The sequence below is a fragment of the Parasteatoda tepidariorum genome, chromosome 3 (assembly GCF_043381705.1).
Source record: "Parasteatoda tepidariorum isolate YZ-2023 chromosome 3, CAS_Ptep_4.0, whole genome shotgun sequence".
Classification (NCBI taxonomy): Eukaryota; Metazoa; Arthropoda; class Arachnida; order Araneae; family Theridiidae; genus Parasteatoda; species Parasteatoda tepidariorum.
The window spans coordinates 88,032,015-88,054,172 of NC_092206.1; the positions used below are offsets into that span (position 1 = coordinate 88,032,015).

Sequence of the window (22,158 nt, forward strand, 5' to 3'; positions counted from 1 at the left end):
ATGGGGAAAATATGCTTTATGAGATTCTCATGTATATATAACCATATATATATATATATATATATATATGTATATATATATATATATTAAATTCTTTTACTTAATTTGTGCTACTGAAGATTTATTTTTTGTCAACGCAAACAAAATCTTAACAGAAACCTTCTGTTCTTAGTCTCACGATAACAAAATAGTTTCTTCTTCTAGTCAAAGCTACCGGTGGTGAGATTCGAAAAACAGATGATAACCTTCAACAGTTATGAACATATATCTCCTTTTCGTATTTATCAGCGCAGCATGTAAGTATAAACTCAACGTTATTAAAAATATTAAGTAAACTCTTTTTTCACAATGACAATTAAGCATCAATTAAAACATTATCGATTATTGATTATAGCTAACAGTAATCAAATAGTGTAATCGCGATCAAATTTTATTATAATATCTTATTAATATTGTAATCGCAATTGCGTGAATTTATAAGCAAACGGGTGATTACGACAAATAGTAATCACGTAATCATAAGACACAATTACAAATACTATATTGATATATTTGTCATGGTGTTTTAAGATTTCTGTCAGAAAGCAGTTGTTTCAACACAAAATAGAATAAATTTATAGAATAGAATAATAGAAATATAAAATAGAATAGAATAATAGAAATATAAAATAGAATAGAATAATAAAAATATAAAACAGAATAGAATAAATAAAATAGAATAGAATAATAACAATATAAAATAGAATAGAATAAATAAAATAGAATGGAATAATATTTTATTGCAAAGTATAGAATAAACAACAGAATTTTATCTTACAGTTAGTTTCCTCTCATTAAAGTAAACCCCTTTTTGTACAATCACCTTTAATTGGTTAGCTTTCACCAAATTTTGGATCCAATATTATTCCAATTGCATTGAATCGCCTCACACAGACGATTTCAGTTTATAACATTTCTGTCTCTGCTGCACTTATCCAACTGATTCATCTAGCACTGTTTTAAGAATCATTGCAGTAGTGCATTTATTTATGGCAAATGTCATTAATAAACTGGTAAAACCACGAAACTGAGAGGGCACTGAGAGAGCTATACTCCGTTGCAAATTTAGAAAAGACCATTACGGTATAGAATAAGTAATCAAAATTTTATTGCTTTAAATTTTAATAAATGTAACGCATTTTTATTTATATATATCGTTAAATAAAATTCCATTCGGAATAGATAGCTATTCGCAATATTTTTGCACCTTTTTTGAAAGGTGTAAAGCTACCAAATAGTACTCTTTCATCAAAAGCTTGTTAAGAACAAAGAAAAAAAAATTTAGAAAACGAAAATGAAAATTTTAATCTGAAATCAAAGATGGCGAGACAAGAAAAGAGACCTATGAAAAAGCAAAACTAATAAATCGGAATAATCTAAAACTTGTTTAATAGTTTCAAATTTTCCTTGAAAATTGTCTTCTTTAATGAAACCTTCCCATGATAATTGTTTTCCAAATGCACGGAACACAATAGGAAATATTCCTCCGCGACAAGACACAGGTCGAAGCAAATTTATCCCTTAAGTTCATAAGTTAAAAAGTCTTTTAATCAGATAAATATCAATTAGATGCGTGCATAACATTAACATTATTTGCATTTTAATTAAACAACAGAATTGGACGCCATGTTAGCTAAGGGGATAGAAAGTTCGCCCCCTATTGAGGTGACCCGGATTTGAATCCCAGCGATGGCTGGTCGATACGAATTCCGCACCCGACTTACACTGACCTCAATGCTGACGCAAAATATCCTCAGTGGTAAAGCATCATGGGTTAGAGTTTCCTTGTCGTTAGGCTAACCATGGAAGGTGTTCGTGGTTTTCCTCTCCATGTAACGCAAACGAGGGTTTGTTCCACCAAAACGTACTCCGCGAAGGCGAATTTCTCCCAATACTTGATCCAGGAGTTCCCTTGTCTTCTGTATTAGGTTCAAAATTACAAGGTTACGGAGTTGAACACTGGTAGTTGTAAGCTCAAAATGGGGTCGACTGTTCAACGTCGGTTATGAAATAAAACAACAGAATATGTATATTTCTATTTATTTTATATATTATTATGTTATATATATACTATTATACTAGAACATTATACTAGAATAATATATATTTCAATTACATTATTCTAGAATCTATATATTTCAATATATTTCAGGGGCGGGTCATCCGATGCAAAACCCCGATTTGTTCCAAGGGGATATACTTGGAATAGATAGCATAAAGGTAAGGATTTATACAAATTTTAAATTTAACAAAGTCTCTAAAAGACTGTGTGTTATATTGAGGTAAAATATGATAGAGGAAATATCAATTGGCAAATATAATTCCCCAAGTTATTTTCAAAAGATGATACCTAGGATCAAGTCAAAGCTTTGATAGAATTGATTAATAAAAAATAATTAAAAGCACATTTTTTTAAATGAAATATTCTATTCAGTTTGGAGCTTGCAACTAAAGATGAAATCAATTGATTATGCCTAACCATGTGATTTAAATCAGATTTAATTGGATACCTGTAAGCGACGTTACGTGTGTATCGAGTCTAATTGGTTTCTGAATCGACAAATGCCTACAATGACGTCACTTTTATGTATCCATTTGATTGTTTGTTTGTTTTTTTTTCGAACAATTACTATTTTGGAATTTTTATATAATTTTTTTAACATTATTTTATTTCTCAAGATAGCTACAGTTCTGAATATATCAGTTTTTTTTTATTTCAGGGATCTGCATTTAATTATGCCATCAAAAGAATTTTTTTCTGAAAACTATGGCAGGAAGGAGGCGTCTACCACCAATAGATACAATTCTTAAGACCATAGTATAGACCCAATAATTGGGCAGAAAAGCGCTTCAAAGTTCGGACCTCTTTAGTGTTAATTTTACTTTTTGCGTATCTCTCTATATCTCAAGAACTTTTCAATAGAACTGAAAAAGTCTTGCACACAATTATAAAACTCGTTTATCCAAAGATAATGTCATGCAAAAAAGAAGTTTTATCAAATATTTATTATTTTTTATTATTTTATTTAATAATAGTCGAAAAGAAATTTGCATTATGAGATACACTATTTTTTACATCATTTTAATGAATATAATTTTACATGGCAAAATACAAAATTTGAGCAAAGTCGGCAGAATAACTCCAGAGAAACCAAATTTTAAGTATCTGGCTTTCTTGAAATTTAATTTCTCTGGAACTATTCGACCGATTTCGCTCAAATTTTGTATTACATCCCAAAACATTACATTCGTTAAAAAAAATTTTAAACCTTACAATTCAAAACTTTTTCGACCATAGTAATAAATAATAAATATTAACTCAAAGTTGTTGTTTTTTGCATGGAATTATCTTTGGATAAACGAATTTTATAAGTGTGTACAAACAATTTTCAATTCGCTTAAAAAGTCATCTATATATAGTGAATAACACAAAAAGTAAAATTAATATTAAGGGGTCCTTACTTTGGAGTCTTCTGACCAAACTCTTGGGACCATGTTTCCCATATCACGACTACCCCATATTTTGGGGGTAAAAAATCATTAGTCAGAAAGGAATAACAAAATGTATCGATTTCATTATTAGGAAGATTTAATATCGTTTTAAGTTAGAAGGGGTATATTTTATTCTATAAGAAATACCAAACGATTTAATAATTTCTTATGAGTAATTTAATCATATTTTTCAGAATAGTAATGGGATTCCTATAGAATTTATAAAATGGCTTGGTGGAAAAATTCCTTACAATATCTACAGACAAAAAATTCGATTAAGAAAAATACCAAACGATTTATTAACTTCTTTTATCAGTTATTTATTCGTATTTTTCAGGATCGCAATGGGATTCCGATAGAATCTATGAGATGGCCTGGTGGAAAAATTCCTTACAAAATCGACAGTGCATTATGTAAGAGAACCTTCAATTAGTTTCTTCATTTAATTCAATTAAATCTTCTTAATAATAATTAATTAAGAATATTTTAAAATATCTCAGAGGTATTCATTAGTTTCATTAGTTACATACCATCATATTTATATAATTTTTTATTCATGTATTCAGGACAGATAAAAAAAAATCCATTTGTGCACAATTTTAATGTATCCTCATTATATTCTTTCATAGGGAAATTGGAAGCCAACATAGAAAAAGCCATGAAACATATTTCCAGTCGAACCTGTATAACATTTGTGAAGAGGAAAGATGAAGTTGATTATATTAATATTTTTAAAGGGGACGGGTAAGCATAAAAATTATAAAGATTTAGCGATTCTTCATTCTGGCTCTAATTCAAATAAGTTATTATTTTGAAATGTTATGAAAAAAAAATATAAAAAAATAGGAATAACAGAAGTTTCTTTTCACAAAGCTATGAAGAATTCGATTTTAAGATTAACCAATTGATATGAAATAATAAGAAGCTGTAATAATGTCTTCGTTACTTAATTGCCTTGTTACAGCTATCTGACTCATCTTACATATCTTTACATTGATTCTTATTTATGGAAAAAATTTATCTCTTTTTCGTCTAACATTACCTCTAAATAAAGTTTTTCGCCTTGTAAGTGCGTATAAAATTTTAAAGTAAGGAAAACGTGGAACTCTAACAATAATGAAAAAATATTCTTATAATTATATATGTTCTGATCAATGTGAATATAGTCGGTTATTATTAATACTAACCAGTCGATAATAATAATAATAACCAAATAAGCCGGTTCAAGTGAATAATTTAAGCGAATTTATCACACTAACCGGTTATTATTAATAATAGGCTATAAGTTTGCTCAATGTTATTCCCTCGCTTTTTTATTGGTGATACTTCCGTATCGTGATCTGCCACGCCAAATACAATCGCCAAAGCGCAAAATTAATTTCAAACTAAAAACATTTTTTAAAATAACGGTAGATGTTTGTTGTAGAGTTGTCTACGAGTTATACCCTTCGAATGGGTCCCTTTATGGGAAATTTTTTTTCGTTCCTCGCTGGCCGCTGCCCGGAAGTTGCCAAGACTTGGAGATTATTCTGCCACAGATCACAATACGGAAAGAAATCTCCCCATTTTACTTCTCCCTTTGACCAAAAGAAGCGGTTATAGTTAATTTTGACCGGTTAGTATTAATAATAACCGGATTTATCACTTGAACCGTAACACATATACAAAGAGGCACACCCGTGTCCCAAAGATATATAAACAGTTTAATCACATTGATCAAACTTCATTGGTTATTACTTATAATAACCGGTTTAAGTGAATAACTTGTAATATTTCTCACTTTGACCAAAAGAAATTATTATGAATATTGACCGGTTAGTGTTAATAATAACCGTAATTATTACGTTAACCGTAACATAAATAATAATCATGATTTTAAAAAAAATAGACTGTCACTAGCTAATGTTTTTTTGTAAACTGCTTTAAAATATGTGCACACTTGAATTTTTAAAGCATACACATACTTCATATAAAAATCAACACATACCAGAAATTATGTGTTTGAACTATACATAATGTAATATAATTTTTATTATATACTTAATTTAAATGCAATATAAATATAATTTTTTATATCATAAAACGACATACCTATTTTATGATACCGTATCATACACTGTAAAAATTCCGAATCTAATTACGGTAAAAAATACCGGCACTCAGAGTAACGGTGCTTTTTACAGTAAAATTTTACGGAACAAAAAACATGCCGTAATTTTTACAGTAATATTAACTGCAATAGCACTGAATCACTGTGATTAATTATATATTAGTTTACAAATTACGATATAAAATTTTAAGATAAAAATGGATTTTCAGTAAAAAAGAGTTACGGATGATGCACCTAGAGAGCCAGTATTTTTTACCGTAAGTTGATCCCAATATTTTTACAGTACGGTATCATTAAATGGTTGTGTTATTTTATGATACTACATTGATTCTTAACTATAAAAATTACATTTATATATTTATATTATATTTAAATTATGTATATGATTAACAACAAGCTTAGATTAATTATTTTAGTTTTCTAAAAAGTGTATCTTAATACATCTCTTCCAATAAGTTCTTCAATAACACAGGTGCTATTCTTATTGGGGCAAAACTGGTGGCATGCAGCCTGTATCTTTAGGAAGAGGTTGTGATCCAATAGGTACCATTGTCCATGAATTAAACCATGCTATCGGTTTTGCACATGAGCAAAACAGATCAGATAGAGACGAATATATAACCATATTCTGGGAGAACATTGCACCGGGTAAGTACTCTAACTGATAAAATTTAATCTTTTGTAAAAAATCAAATTTACCAATTTTAACCTAAAAACAGACTGGGATAGCCTGGTTGGTAGGGTACTAGACTCACGATCGTGAGAACGGGAGTTCGAATTAAGCCGGCTGAAGACTCCCTGTGTAGTAAATGGTGAGTGGTGCACGTTAATCAGTCGGGTAACAAAGTTCTTCATGTTCCTAAAGCAAATTATACCACTGGAGGTATATCAAAATGACGATCTGTGAATGAATGAATGGATATATGAATAGGTTCTCCCTATAAACAGGTGTGACGTACGGGTGTGTCAGAAGTCGAATTCTTGGTCATAGATGGCGCCACTGGAATGCAAAATCAATCGCACCCCCAGTGCCTTATTGGCCTTGGACAACAACAACATCATAAAAACAATATTATGAAACATTTTCGTAATAATTCATCTTGGTACATAGTGAAAATTGTTTTTTTTTCATGTTATTGAAGAATAAATATCAGTTCGATTCAAAAGGTTGGTGGAGAACATAATTAAAATTACGTAAAGTAAATTATAAGTATATTGGAGGTACAGAGTTTAATTATCCGTAAGGTGTAAGTTATTAAAAGAAAATGCCCATGCTTATGCATGGTAACAGTAACAATAGAAAAAATTGATAAATGTTCAGTTAATCAGTAGTTTGTTATAAACACTTTGAAGCGGGGTGATGCCCTTCGAACAAAATCGTCGTTGTGTTCGTCGATACTGTCTTCGCATCGTTCATAAATCACTGCCCATGGCCAAAGTCCCATTAATATGGCTCTGAATTTGACTTAACAATCAAACCAAGCCAAAAGCCGAATCGTTTATCTACCTAAGCACTTTCCTAATCTGCCTCGGTCATGTTGGGGTTTAAAGCAGCCTCGTTTCTATTACAAGCATAGTGGTAGAACGTGTCACAGGCAATTCATACTAATCATTTATAAATCGTTCTAGAAAATACGGGTGAGCTTAGCACTAGCTTCATTCTTCACAAGCCTCCGCTGTGACTAAATTTACTAACTCATCACATAAACACTAAATATAATGTTTGAAAAAGTTCATAAATGCATTAAAAAAAATGAATTTTTTTTATAAAAAAAAAAATGTGTTAAACTCTAAAACGCTTGGCAAAGGGGCATTTGGAGAATTTTAGCTCAGCTTTAAGAGAAGTCAGTAGGGCATATAAAAACAATACTAAAACTTGCCTTTTTCGATGTATCTTTTTTTCAGCATTGAAGCAAGATATCGCTTCAGTTTTTTTCACAGAATATTTACATATATATGTTTTAAAAGTAATGACTGTTAATATGCATCTTTGGCAGAATTTTTTTTGTTAAATTATGAATTGAGAACTTTTAGTTTTTTAAAAAGCTTCATCATTTTGGAGGAAAACTCTTTCATAACTCAAAAAGTATTCCTGGTAATTTTAAAACATTATCACAGCATACAACTGATATAATCTCATATGTACCCTAAAAATTTCAAAGCACTATCACAAGTAGTTTTTTTTTTTTTTTTTTTTTTTTTTTTTTTTTTTTTTTTTTTTTTTTTTTTTTTTTTNTTTTTTTTTTTTTTTTTTTTGAAAAGGCGCAAAATGTACTGGCTTCAAAAATAAACCAGCCTTTCCCTGTCGCGTATCTATCAGGAACATATTACTTTCTGAAAAATTTATTCCAGTCTATAATTGAAACAAATTTTCTTTAACAATTTTCAGACTCCTATCTGCACTTTTTTTTTTTTCTTTTCTCCAAGCTTTGGACATGTACCTAGGTCATTATGGACCCTTTACCATATAGCCCAAAGCTTGGCTACTGGTCCGGCTCCACTCCAGCCTAGGAACGAGCCCAGTCAGCAAGAATTTATTGAAAGCAAAAATATTTACAAACTTCTAAATATAATTTTGGCATAATTTTACAAAGTGGTAAGAATGAATAAAATAGATAGAGTTGTTGACATTTTACAATTTAGATATGTTTAACTAAGCAAATATCCAGGAATTCCAATTTCTTTTTGAATGTTTATGAGATAAATTTTTTACGGTACTGTAATAGTTTAATAATTTTGTTTCTTTTTCTTTTTTTTTTAAGTAAATTTAGTTAAGGTTAATGTTCCAAAAGTACAATGAGGAATTCATAGATATCCGTGAAGTTAGAAGAGTTAGAAAATAATCTGCACTCCATGAGCGTCTTCAATCTGATACAGTGCCGTTCCTGGCGGGTATGCAGCGAATGCCCCGCACGCAGGCGCCTATTTTAAGGGGCGCCAAATTCAACTATTCGAAAAAAATCAAATTATAGCAAATTATTAAAAATAAAATTATAGCAAAGCTGTAAACTTTGATTTCAGGAAGAAACAATAAACTAATATAAGAAGTAACTTCTACACTTTGCTTCTAGATTTAGATTTTTTGTTAATTTCCGAATGGACGTGTTTTATTTATGACCTATATTGTACGTTAATCGTCTATTTTATTTGATGTCGAAAATAAATTTTTTGTCATATTTTTTCGTTGTTTTATTTTATTACGCCCATTTTCATAATCAAACACTTACACTAAAGTGACTTTAGTCTATAAGGAAACTATTCAGTTTAAACCTCAAACTAAAAATGATTATGAAAATTGACCTTATCATCAAAATTTAAGCATAGTATATAGGGGCGCACAAAATTATTCTTGCACGCAGGCGTTCGCCACCCCAGGAACGGCACTGATCTGATATATTACCGTCGTTGAACAGCCGACCCAATTTTTTGGATTTACGACTACTAATGTTCAACTCCGTAACCTTGTAATTTTGAACCCAATCCAGAAGTCAAGGGGAATCCTGTATCAAGTATTGGAAGAACTTTGCTTTCGTGGAGGACTTTTTGATGGAACTAACCCCCATTCGTGTTACTTGGAGAAGAAAAGCACGAAAAATTCCCACGATTATCCTGATGGCAAGGAAACTCTTACCCATGATTCGTCTAGCACTAAGGATGTTTTACGTCAGCACTGTGGTTGGTACGAGCCGAATGTGGTATTCGTATCGACCAGCCATCGCTAAGATTCGAACCCTATCGAAAGGCGAACGCTCTATCCCCTGAGCCAACACGGATCTGATGATCATAAGTGAACTTAGCGCGTCTACGCAACAAATTTAAACTTTTCATACAACTTGAAACAGTGAAATACGGTTTTGAAAATTCGCTCTTAACTCCGTTAAAACAGTATTTTATTATGATTTGTAATACAAATTATATCATATATGTTGTAATTTAAACTTAGGTGCGGAGGACCAGTTTGAAAAATTCCAACCAAGTCAAGAAAAGATCTTCAACAAATTTGATTACAACTCTATAATGCTATATGGGGAAAGTGCTTTTTCTGCAAATGGATATGAAATTACCATGAAAGCCAAGAAGAAGGGTGTCAAATTAATAGAGCCTTATGACAAAGGAAATCTCAGTCCCAGTGACGCATTTCGTATAAACAAACTGTATGAATGTACATAAAAATAAAGTTTATTTTTAATGTATTCATGCTTTTTTTTAACATTTGAAAGTTTCATAAATCGCAATCCGTAAGTGTTCTTCTGTTAAAGTGATGATTGCAAAAAAAAAATTTGACAATGCCCACCTGGAGAATGACCTTTCGTCATACAGGCATCTGAAGGGCAGATTTATTGGCCAGAATTTCAGGGGCACCCTATAAGGGGGGCCAACGTTATTCCCACAGTAAGGACAAATAGCACAGAGAAGGAAAGAATATCTATGCCTTGCCTGGGATTCAAACCCAGAACCTTTGATGTAAGGCCAGTTCCCTGACCCTTACACAGGCTGGTCGGCAGTGATTACGAAACAACCAGCCGCATTTTCAATTTTATGAGTATTTGCTCTCTAAATTCTCGTTGTTTATATATTCAGAATTATATATAGATTTTGCATTCTGCCCCTCAAAACATTACATTCCTTAAAATGATGCAAAAATTGTATACCTTACATTTTTTCATGCCATTTTTTACTAATTTGACTCAATGAAAAGAATATCATTGGTATGTTCTTAGAAAATTCTTCAAAGTATATGTTTTTTCAAGATATAAACTAAAAAGGAAAAAAAATTAAGATATACAAATAAATTTGAAAGATCTTATTTAGGCACATATGCATTATTGCTAGTGCAAGTATTTCCTTTCGTAAAAACTATTTAATATAAGCTATGAGGAGGTTTTCCAAATTAATTAAATGCGGCTAATTGTTTTTCGTTTTAAATATCTTTTTTTTTTTACGGCAGGCACTGAACTTTCGTTTCTCATCACTGAAGATGCCGGAAGTGCTGCTCATTTAACGTTCCCTTTGGGCACCTATGAACCTAAGTCACGGAGGCGAGCAACATTACCCACGCTACAGATACCAGTTTATAGAGGCCAGAATCACACAATAGAGAACAACAGAGAGAGAGAGAAACATCAATGCCCTGAGCGGGATTCGAACCCACAACCATTGGCTTCACAGTCACTGCTCCGCCACCTGGCCAACTCCTTTTAACTATTGAATTGAATAAAATAAATGGTATCCTACACATTCTCAAAATAATTTCGTGGAAAGCTGTCCATAGCATTTTTCATCCATAGATTATTCAGTTATAGAAAAAGATTAGGGATCATATACTGTGATTTATTTACACAAAGCAAAACCTGGAGTTTGAATAGGTGTCATTATTACTGAAATGCAATGAAATTCTTAGGCAAAGACGAATGAACAACAAAGAAAACTTAAGGCTAATTTTGGGAACCTTTAAGGTGCGAGAAAAATGGGAACATAAGCTGTGATCACTTGATTCGTAAAACCCTTAAATGCATTACTTTCAAAATTTTTGTCACCATATAAATGAAAGAACACTGCGTACAACAGTAACATTTGATTGAATCAAAATTGATTATTGTGCAGTAAGATAATTTAAATGAAATATATATATTTAAAAATTTCAACAAAACAAGCCCTTCTTGTTGATTTAAAATAAGCACTGTTTTTCCTCTCAGAAACATTAATACACATTATCAGAAAAATATATTTATTGTATATTCAACAACATATGTTGTAAAATAAAAGAAATTGCATAGATTAACAATTGCTTTGTTCTCTCAGAAGCATTTATCAAACATTAACAACAAAATAAAGTTACTGTATATTCAATAATGTTTGATACAAAATTTAAAAAAAATGCATATATTAACACAGGCTTTGCCATTTTAGCAACATATATTCATCAAACATTATCAGAAATATATATATATTGTATACTCAAAAATATTTGTTGCAAAATTGCACAGATTAACAATGACTTTGATCTCCCACAAACATTTATTAAATATTATCAGAAAAATATATTTATTGTATATTCAATAATGTTTGATACAAAATTTTAAAAAAAAGCATATATTAACACAGGCTTTGCCATTTTAGCAACATATATTCATCAAACATTATCAGAAATATATATATATTGTATACTCAAAAATATTTGTTGAAAATTGCACAAATTAACAATGACTTTGTTCTCCCACAAACATTTATTAAATACTATCAGAAAAATATATTTATTGCATATTCAATAATATTTGTGGTAAAATAAAAAAATTGCATACATTAACACACACTTTCTCTCAGATACAGTATCGGCACATTCAAAATATAAACATAACTAAAGTTTAAAGTGGATCTTAGCAATAATTCTGATTCAACAAAATGCAGGGTTAAATTAGAGTAATTTTTTAGCCCATTTAACAAGAAACCTGTAATTTTCAGTAAAATTATTTGCTTCTCAGTATTTGCTTGTGAAAGCTTCACTCTCTTTAAAAAAGTTTAAAGACACACACTTTGATTAAAAAATTTGACTATATAAAGAATAATGTGTGTAATTATTATCAGGAATTACGTTGTAACACAGTGAAAATGAATTATGTGTGGTAATGACATAATAGATCGCTTGATGCTCGTGCATATTTTGTGAATATCATGTGTCTGATATTCATTTAATCCAAAAACGTAAAAATGGGTTTATGTGATTTGGGAAGAGTTGTTTTTCAAATACATCTCCTATGGTTTCGGCTTTTTCCCTATCGGAAAAAGCAAGATCGTCACATTGAGGCTTGTTAAGGGGACGGGATAACGAGGAGTAGTTTTTAATGAAAATAGCCTTTCAGAGAGAGCAACCATCTACATTAAGGAAATTGTTATGGTTTTCCCAGTGTTGATTTCTAATCTCAGATTTTAGTGTTTTATCGAAGTTAAGGTATGCAAATTTGTCACAAAGTTTACCAGACTTTTGCCACATATGTCAGAGGAAATTCCTATGTTTAATCTTATCTTTAATATCTCTGTTAAGGAACGAGGATTTATTGTTAATTTTAACTTCAGAGGATGTTTCTTTGAAGGTATTATGAACATAGTTGGTAAGGTTGATAATTGATTTATCTAATGAGTTTTGGGGGGGGGGAATAATTAAAAGAGGGCGAGTGGTTTGATTAAGAGTTTGTTTATAGTAATCACAGTTGGGGACAAGGGAGTGTGTTAAGTTGCTACCTTTGATCAGAGGATTAAAAGTGGCAAAAACAGGGTTATGATCACTAGTCATTTCTTGTATTGAAGAGGCCTTGCAGTCATATAGGAAATTTTTAATAAGAAAGAAATTGAGGAAAGAGTAAGTAGATTTGATATGGCCTTGACGGCGTGCTGGTGTGCTTAGTCTAATATTTAAATTGTTGATACGGTTCTGGAGTGTAAGTCCTGAAAGTGTTGGCTCTGTTACAGTTTCAGGCGGTATGATGGGCGTTAAAATCAATTTCAAAGAAAAGGAGGGAGGTCGCTGACAGAGAATTGTTGTTGGGGAAGGGAGGTTGAGTTTGGTAAATACAGGCTGTAACAGGTGTATAACTGGGGTGATAGGGGAGTTTGTAAGGGTTATTATGTCAGTTCGATGTGTATGAGATTGATGATAGTCATTCCTTTGGGGGTAACCAAGATTTTGATAGTTTTTGAAATGAAGGGTATTGAAATTTGATTGGTAAAACTGGTTAGATTTAGTTCTATTTATTGAGGGTTTAGGGAAGTTAGTGCAGCTACGGTAGTAATGGGTGCTTAATCCCACTTAGGTTCATTAACTCTGCTTGAAAAAAGACAATTAGCAGTAAGGTGGTCCCCACTGCATTTAACGTTTTTGGGAGGTATCTGGCAATTAGAGCTAGAAAGCCTCCAAAGTTGGCAGCAATGGCATTGGTAGATGACAGAGTTAGGTTTAAATTCTTCAAATTTAACTTGAAAAAATCCTAGTTCATTTATACTATATAGTTGATTTGCATTAGGAGTATTTTCCATTTTAATAAGAAAGGGAGAAGCTGTCTATCTCCTTTAGGGTTGCACATTTGGGTAACTTCTCTTGGCATGAAGTTAATTTTATTGAGATAGAAATTACTTTTGGGGGTCGGTATTGATAGGTAGGCCCCTAAGTACTCACATGTTCCTTTGAAAACATATGTCTTAAGCATAAAAATTTTCAGAGCTTCATCAGAACTACAAAGATCCGGAAAAAAAACACCAAATTGAAAACAGCAATTTTGCTTCGTACCGATGCTCATTCATTAATATTCATTCATGATTTATATTATGAATAAAATAAAGATAAACATAGACAAATATAATAGAATTTTCGTAACAAGAGTAAACAAATCAAAATAAAATATGCTACATTTTAACAAGTGAAAATAAGTTGTTCTTTCTTTCAAGAGTTAGAAAAATAAGTTCTGTTATCACAACAAGAGGAGTTACTAGGTCAGACCAAGGTGTAATATTTTTCTCAAGGTGCTGGGGCCAGACCACAAACCCCTGCAAGAGACACACAATTAGAAGAATCTTCTTTACTTTATTAAGTAATTTACACTAACGAGTTATTATTTTAAGTATCAATAAAATTATGCAATGAATCACTAACTGAAAAATCAATAGAAATATATAATGAGACAGAATTTAGGACCTTAAATGATTGAGACACCATGAAATACACTTAATTTGCAGACAAGCTTAAGGTGGGAAATGAACTATGCAAAAACTAGAATTTATCTTCTTATGTTTTAATATCACACATTTCCCTTTATTTTTTTATTTCTAATATAATAAGTATAAAATAATAAGTATATTTCATACTGTTATAATCTCACATAAAAAATTTCTGTTCAATATATAGATTTTTAATGTAAAAATAATTTCTTCTGAATTTATATAAACAAAAGACTTAATTTATTTGGATGGCATTAAATAAATAAATACCTGCAAATAATTAAGTTTTAATTAGGAGGGAATAAATTCTAATAAAAAGTAGCTTTAAGTGAAACAGAGCTTCTCCCCAATAAATATAGGTTCTTTGTTTTCAATGAGATCCAGATTTAGAAGAAAATCCAAGAAGGAATAAATGAATGAAAGTTATAACTTAAGAAATTAGTTATGATTAAAGTGAAATATTAAAACATTAAGAATACAAAGAATAAATAATACTTGGAATTTAAAATAGAATTTCAAATAAATTGATTGGCTTGCATATTAGCTAGTGACTGACAATGAGTTGACGATTCAGTTCACTTTGTGCAGCTGTTTTTCCTTCCTTTTAATAAAATGGAAACTTTTAGACCTGAAAAATTACTAAATACGGCAAAAATACTGAAAAAATTATTTTCCTTTGTTTAACAGCAGCATGGATTGTTTTGGACCTTTTAAGTACATCTTCAGAAAAATATCATTTTTATTAATATTTCCTTTATTTTTTCAATTGAGTACTAATTATTTTTAAATTAATTATTTTTTTTTCTTAGAGTTTGACCACAGCGTTTTGATGAAGTTTTTTCAAAACTTTCTTTCTACAGACAAAATATTTATTTGGTACAGTGGGGATCACTAAACTATTAATGTCAGTGATGCTTAACTAATTTATGTACTATTTGTGTTGAGATTCCCCTTGCATATGTGTCGAATATAGGCAAAGCATCAGCCAGTCGCGGGAGATACACAAAGGTCAAAGAAGGTTGAATGACAGGTTTGCTCTTCTCAAACAAACTGGCACCCATTACATCCATCTAATCACCACTGAATCAACTTCCCAATGACAGCATTTAACCAAGCTAATATAGATGCTGTTGTTAATTTACGTCGCAGTAGAGCTACACAATGGGCTATTGGCGACGGTCTGGGAAACATCCCGGAGGTCTGGGAAACATCCCCATGCCATCACAATTTTGATCCTCTGCGGAGGGGATGGCACCCCCGCTTCGGTAGCTCGACGACCTGCGCGAAGTCGAGCAATTTACGGTAGCACAGTTTAACAAGGACCAATACCGCACACCCTCGGTCCCTACGCAGACTGATCCAAGTGGTCACCCACCCGCACACTGACCGTAGCCAGTGATGCTTGACTTCGGTGATCTGCTGGGAACCGTGTCTTAATGATCAGTCCACTGCGGGACTCATCCGATGCAAAACCCCGATTTGTTCCAAGGGGATATATTTGGAATAAATAGCATAAAGGCAAGGACTTATGCAAATTTTAAATTTAACAAAGTCTCTCCATGTCTGTGTGTTATATTGAGATAAAATATGATAGAGGAAATATCAATTAATAAATATAATTCCCCAAGTTATTTTCAAAAGATGATATCTATGATCAGGTTAACGCTTTGATAGAATTGATTAATAAAAAATAGTTATAAGCACATTTTTTTTTTGTTGAAAGTTTTCTTTTGTAGTCCGACAGTCTTCTCATTTTTTTTCCTATTAGGTTCCAAATATAATCAGTTTTATTTCATTGGGCTAAAAGTTTGAAAGATTAATGACTTAATTGGAAATGTATAAACATGGCTGAAACAAAAAAGAAAATGCTTACTTTAACATGAAGTTCCAGTAAATAATTGGCAACACTTCCTTTTTAATGAAGTAAAAGATGTAGCGCTCTTTTCCCTGATCAATGGGTAGAGTTTCTTCAGGTTGCAATTCATAATTAAATTCTGCCATCACTCCCTTATTATATCCAGTCACGAGGGGACAAGAAGTATATCCAGAATACTGAAAAAGATTTCTGTATTTTACACAATAATAACAAATATATTATCAGATACTGTTCTCAAAACATAGAAACACTAAAGGATATATTCTTCAGTTTAAGGATCGAAAAATGTCATGGATTGAATTAAATAAACAGACAAATCACTGAAAACAATTTCGAATTTGGTTTGGAATTATAATAATATAAAAGATAGAAATCACTCTTATAAATCCAGAATTAGTTTTGCTGTGATCCTGAAACTTAGAGCTTGCTGAGCATAATTTATCCCTGAATCTTGAAATAACTAAGGAATTTTAATCAGTCCATTTGGGACAGGTAAGCAAAAAACAATTTTTTGCTTCGAATTAATATTTAGCATTGTTACAAATTACACTGAACTGACTGAAAAGAGGAGGAGAGGGAAAGGAGAAGAGCCAAAGGCATGAAACCGGTTTCTCCCCGTATTGGAGCGTTGCGATCACTAACCAATATCATTTTTATACCAATATCACCTGCTTTTATACTTGTTTAGGATAATGCATAATATGCTGATGAATAATAATTTATGAATCAGAATTTGAAATTAAAGGTGGTCTGTTGAAGCGTGACCAATAAAATTTGACTCAGACCACCAAAATATAATCCAGGAACTAATGTAAAGAGATGGTTTGCTGAATTGACATTTTGATTTTCAACATCTGACTTATTGTTGCAAAATAGCATATTTCATCATAGTTATGATTAGGACTGGGAGATATTAGAAATTATATATCGTGATATATCGTCAGTTTTGCATCGCGATATAGCGATGTATCGCTTAAATTTTCAAAAAAGATTCATTTACTTTAAGGCACAGAAAGTCAGATTTCTATCAAGACTTCATACGCATATTGATTTAAATCAATTTATAAATTTGAAAATATATATGTTTTGCTAAAGAAAGATATTAAATAAATTGACTAAGATGTACAAATCTTACTTAAAATATTTATTGAAAAAATGTGTGTAGATACAGAATGAAATATTTGCACTTCTTTATCGTTTATAAGGTATAAGCAGTCTTAATTTAAGTTAACCCCTAAAACACCCTTAATGAAAAAAAATATTGTTATTAAACAAAAGCTGATTTTAAAATTTCAAAATATATTTTAATTAAAATAAAAGTTAGATTGACTAAAAGCCGAAGTTTAAAATTAAAAATGTTCGAATTTTAAACTAAAAAGTAAACATAAGATTTGTAATAATTTCTTAAAATTTTCGTTCTCTGAAAGATTTCTCAGTTTAAAAATAAAAAGGGAATTTTATAAAGATATCTAGCTGAAATTATTGAAAGAAAATTTAAAAAATTAAAAAAAAAGTTTGTTAAGAAATTCATTATACACTTAAAACAAAGTGTTAAAAAAATTTTTTTTTTTTTAAAAAAAGAAACTTTTTTTAACAAATCAATATTTGCTTGTACTATTATGCGTAAATAATTACAGAATTATTAAGTTCGATCGTAATGTTCAAATTCTTAATGAAGAAGTAAACACAAGTTTTGTTATATTTTCTAAAAATGATCACGCAAATAACAAAAGATTTCTTAGTTTAAAAATAAAAAAATAAATAAAAGTGAAATTTATCAATATATTTACCTAACAGCATAGGAACAAAATTTAAAAAATAAGTTCGTTAAAAAATTATTTGTATGCTTAAAACAAAGAGCTAAATAAATTTTAGAAAAAAAATGCTTCTTAAACACTATTTTTATTATTATTTCATATAAATAATTAAATTAAATTAAATAATGACCGAATTATGAACGAAAAACAAAGTAAGGCAAAGTTTCTTAATTAAATTCTTAAAAATAAAAACAAAAGAATTGTGATATTCGGTAATATATTTAGCTAATTAACTAATAATATAAAACGAAAATTAAAAAAAAATAATGATTTTACTCTCTAATAAAACGAAGTAGTAATTTATTAAAAAAAAAAAAGAAATGAATAAAATTCGCAAACTTTTCAAATTCTTTTGAACAAATAAAGTTTATTGACTTATGTCCAAAAAATAAGTTTTGTTTTAACTTTATTTCTAAAAATAAAAACAACTCAAGATTTATAAATTTAAAATCAGTAATAGAAGCCCATTAAATTATTAGAAGTTTTATCCGAAAGGTTTTTAATAAATTAAAAGAAAGTAAAAAAATAACCTAACAAATTTATTTACTTTGTAATTTAATTCCTTATGGGTGCCTTAAATTAGATTTCCGATAATTTTCACATTTAAAAATATAAAAAAAGTTTTGTCAGAAAATAAATAAAAAACTTACCTAATTAATGAAGAAACTTTTCTTTATAAATTCTTTTCAATAATAGATTGCGTTCAGAACAAGGTTACGACGGCGATCACGAAGTTAATCCCATTGAAAATAATCTACAAGAAACGATTTCAAATCGCGAAGGTGCGAAAACGAACATGTGATATAACGATATAAGGTCTCAAAAGTGATTCTGATTCTACCGCTCATCAGTCAAGGCCGTCTCAACATAAAAAATAATCCTATTAAACCACAGCGCGAGTTGGCATCGGAACGTAAGAGAAAGTCCTTGCGTGTATCGCTATATCGTTATATCGTCTTCATCACTCGACGGCTTAAATCAGATTTCTGATGCATCACTTGGAATGAAAGTCGCTGTATCGGTTTGCCGATATAGGCGTTAAATCGATATGTCGCGATATATCGATTTATAGCCCAGTCCTAGTTATGATTAATACTCATTCTTTGTATTGTGATTTTTCACTTAATTAACTTTTTTAAACGAAAAGTTTATCGTCTTCTGTGCAGGCAGGGAACTAAAGGAAACAACTTGTGCAAAACTCGGCAATTTTGCAGGGGAAACCTTTTTGACAATTGAGAGATGGAAGGACATCAACCACCCATGCAATGTGACTGAAGTCAGGCTATTATCTGAATGTTCTTTAATATAGAAACATTCTAAGACGTAAAATCTGCAGATGAGAGAGAGTCTTATAAATCTCTCTTTCACATAGCCCAATGATGCCCAGCAGCCACCCTAAACTTTTGAATGCAATCCCCCCCCCATACTTTATGTTTTTCTAAGGAAAGGCAGTTGAAAAAGGCGGAGAGGCATCCATAAACTTTTAACGATAAGATCAATAAAAGCCTTTTTAATTAATTAATTATTAACATCAATTTTTTGAAAAACATTGCCCTGAAAATGGAAAAAACATTGTAAGTGCTTCACAATTAATTTAGCGAAATGTGTGCCCACCTTCATAATGTTAAAATAGAATTTCAGAATACTATAAAATAAGAAAAAAAAAATTAATTTTTTTTTTGCAATACAAAAATGCTAAATAAACGAAAACTGCGACTTCAATTTTTTTTATAGAGTTCATTGATTTTCCTATTGCACTACAGTTCAAATTATAAATTATACATTATATATATATATTACAAATTATATTCTATTCTAAAATTTATAAATAGAAAAAGGTTGTACAGATAAAAACTAACATATGAATCAGCATAAACTTCTTACTTTGCAAGTTAAGTCTTCTCCTTTTAAGAAACATTTCATGTTCTTAATCAAAACACCACATTGACCAGCTATGAAAACCAAACATAAATTAGGCTACATCAAATAAATACATTAAAAAAATTACTGAAATACTATACTGTAACTTCAAATGCAAGTTTTTCGCCAAGCATCGTTAAAAATAATGTTACTTTCAAGAAAAAATGGAGTCTGAAACAGGGTGTGATTTCCTCTATTAGCAAAAATTACTTGCAAATTCTAACGGTCTGAATTTCCATGATTTTTCCAATTCTGATGTTTTTAACCAGATGTTATTTTGAGGGAAGAATTCCAACTTAGAGTTATGACTTACTGACAGTCTTGATTAACAGTGACTTTTGATTAACAGTGACAACCGAACTTCGACTTCTTAGTAATCATTTTTTTAAGTGCATGATTCGCAGCTATTTCATCGTCAATCCATGTAATATTAATAACACTTTGTTCGCAGTTATTTTAGTTATTTATCATTCTTATGGCAATTTTACATGGTCTTCCAAATTTTGAATATAATGTTATTACGGAACATAAATTTCAGATATGAGTCAAAATTTTTTTACATACTCAATTTGCGACGATTCTATCGTAAATCCACTTTGTTTTTCAATCCTTATTTTTGGGAGTTATTTATCAATTTTTTGATGGTTTTAACCCAGTTTATGAAATTTTGATTTTTTTTATGATGATAATTAGACACACTTAGAGAAATGCATCAACACATTCATTTTAAAGCATTTAATTTGATAAATAAATAGATTTAATACAATTAATAAGTTAAACTAGTAATATTGGGTTCAATTACTTTCCATTTAAAAAAAAATATGCATGTCCAAAGTTTCAAAAAAATGAAAGAAAATTTGAAAAAACAGGAACGAAAAAGTTTCCCAACAAAACAACACATTAGCAACTTTTAAAAACAGAAAAAAAAAGAAAAATATATTCTCTACCTCAAGAGAACACCCCAACACTATTTTACTTAAAAGTTATTCAAAGAATTTCCCTCTCCCTAAATCAAGATCTTTCTGATTAGAATTTGCAATCCTGTTGGTGTAGGTAGAAGTAGGGTTCACAATTTTTTTTAGTATCTTTTTATTTTTCACCGCTAATAACAAACTTCACGATTGAAGAAATTAATGACGGAATTATTTTGCTTGGAAAATTGAAATGTATAACTACTCGACATGAACTCAAAAATAAGGATTTGCAGAATGAACTTTGATTAAAAACGGATTTCAAGAAGAGACTTGATTTCCAATATTTCACCTCCATTTATTATGTAAAATTTATAGTAAAGAAGAAAAAAAACGAGCTCACATTGAGTAAATTTTAAAGTTTCAAACATTGGCAGAATTTTTTCAAATTATCAAAATGCAAATATAAATTAAAAGCTGAGAATTTTCCCACAGAAAAGCTTTCTCTTAGATGCATCATTTGCAATCTTATCTTTTTAGTTAATTAATTTGATGGAGTTGACCTTTATAAAAAATGATAAAAATTGAATGTGAAGAAAATGGGAAATTTAGTTTTAAATTATTTACGCTTACATCTGTTTAAATTATATTAATTTTGAAATAATGCCAAATTAATGCTCTTTAAATATAATTTTTTTAAGAGGCATTAACATTAACTTTTTTCTTTCACAAAACTATTTATATACATTGCAGTTGCTTTTAAAATAATATTTTGCTAAAACTTTTTTTTTCTCTTGACAATGGAAATAAGTAATGAAAAAACTCTGCAATGCAAACATAAAAGACTTTTAAATCTAACATAAAATACATTTAAATAAACATAAAACAAGTTTTGAACTCTGAAAATCTAGTGGAACAACATTGTTTAAGAAGCACTGATTATGAGAAAGATAATAGTGAAAAGTAAAATATAAGAAAACAACAATTTTTAGAGTAAGGAATCAATTTAGGAATTGCATTTATGACTCTTGTGGGATGGACATTTTTTCTTCTGTGTCCCAATTTTTAATTTTTGGGTATCTGACATGCTACCACTTGAGAACAATAAAGCTGCATATCATGTCCCTTAGGATATTTTTTTAAATATGAAATGTTTGTGAAAACAAATTTTATATTTATTTCTTTGAAATTAGGTAGGTCATGGAAAATAATTGATCAAACGAAAAGCAATCATTCCACATTGGAGAGTGGGAGTGAACAAGGATAGAGGGAGTGAAAAATCGT

At 30.1% G+C, this 22,158-nt stretch overlaps 2 protein-coding genes across 6 annotated transcripts in view; one reads left to right on the forward strand and one right to left on the reverse strand.

Moving 5' to 3' along the window:
• The first annotated feature begins 158 nt into the window (after positions 1-158).
• Positions 159-9,834, forward strand: LOC107444354 (astacin-like metalloprotease toxin 5). The gene is made up of 6 exons (XM_016058468.4): positions 159-296; positions 2,192-2,259; positions 3,869-3,944; positions 4,161-4,275; positions 6,114-6,289; positions 9,585-9,834. Exons 1-6 carry the CDS (start codon positions 257-259, stop codon positions 9,809-9,811), a joined length of 702 nt encoding a protein of 233 aa, XP_015913954.1. The 5' UTR covers positions 159-256; the 3' UTR covers positions 9,812-9,834.
• Positions 9,835-11,352: 1,518 nt separating this feature from the next.
• LOC107444346 (Sulfide quinone oxidoreductase) overlaps positions 11,353-22,158 on the reverse strand; it is a 33,550-nt gene continuing 22,744 nt past the window's right edge. For all 5 annotated transcript variants that reach the window (XM_043053764.2, XM_043053763.2, XM_043053762.2 and 2 more), the window contains exons 8-10: positions 19,928-19,995; positions 16,224-16,402; positions 11,353-14,179 (exon numbers count right to left, since the gene is read on the reverse strand). In XM_043053764.2, coding sequence (XP_042909698.1) covers positions 14,122-14,179; positions 16,224-16,402; positions 19,928-19,995 — 305 coding nt within the window. In that variant the 3' untranslated portion in view covers positions 11,353-14,121. The remainder of the gene's footprint in view (positions 14,180-16,223; positions 16,403-19,927; positions 19,996-22,158) is intronic.

Coding starts and splice junctions, on each gene's coding strand:
- LOC107444354 (XM_016058468.4), top strand. CDS start 257: ATGAACATATATCTCCTTTTCGTATTTATCAGCGCAGCAT. Junction 3,945..4,160: donor CAAAATCGACAGTGCATTAT/GTAAGAGAACCT, acceptor ATTCTTTCATAG/GGAAATTGGAAGCCAACATA. Junction 4,276..6,113: donor AATATTTTTAAAGGGGACGG/GTAAGCATAAAA, acceptor TCAATAACACAG/GTGCTATTCTTATTGGGGCA.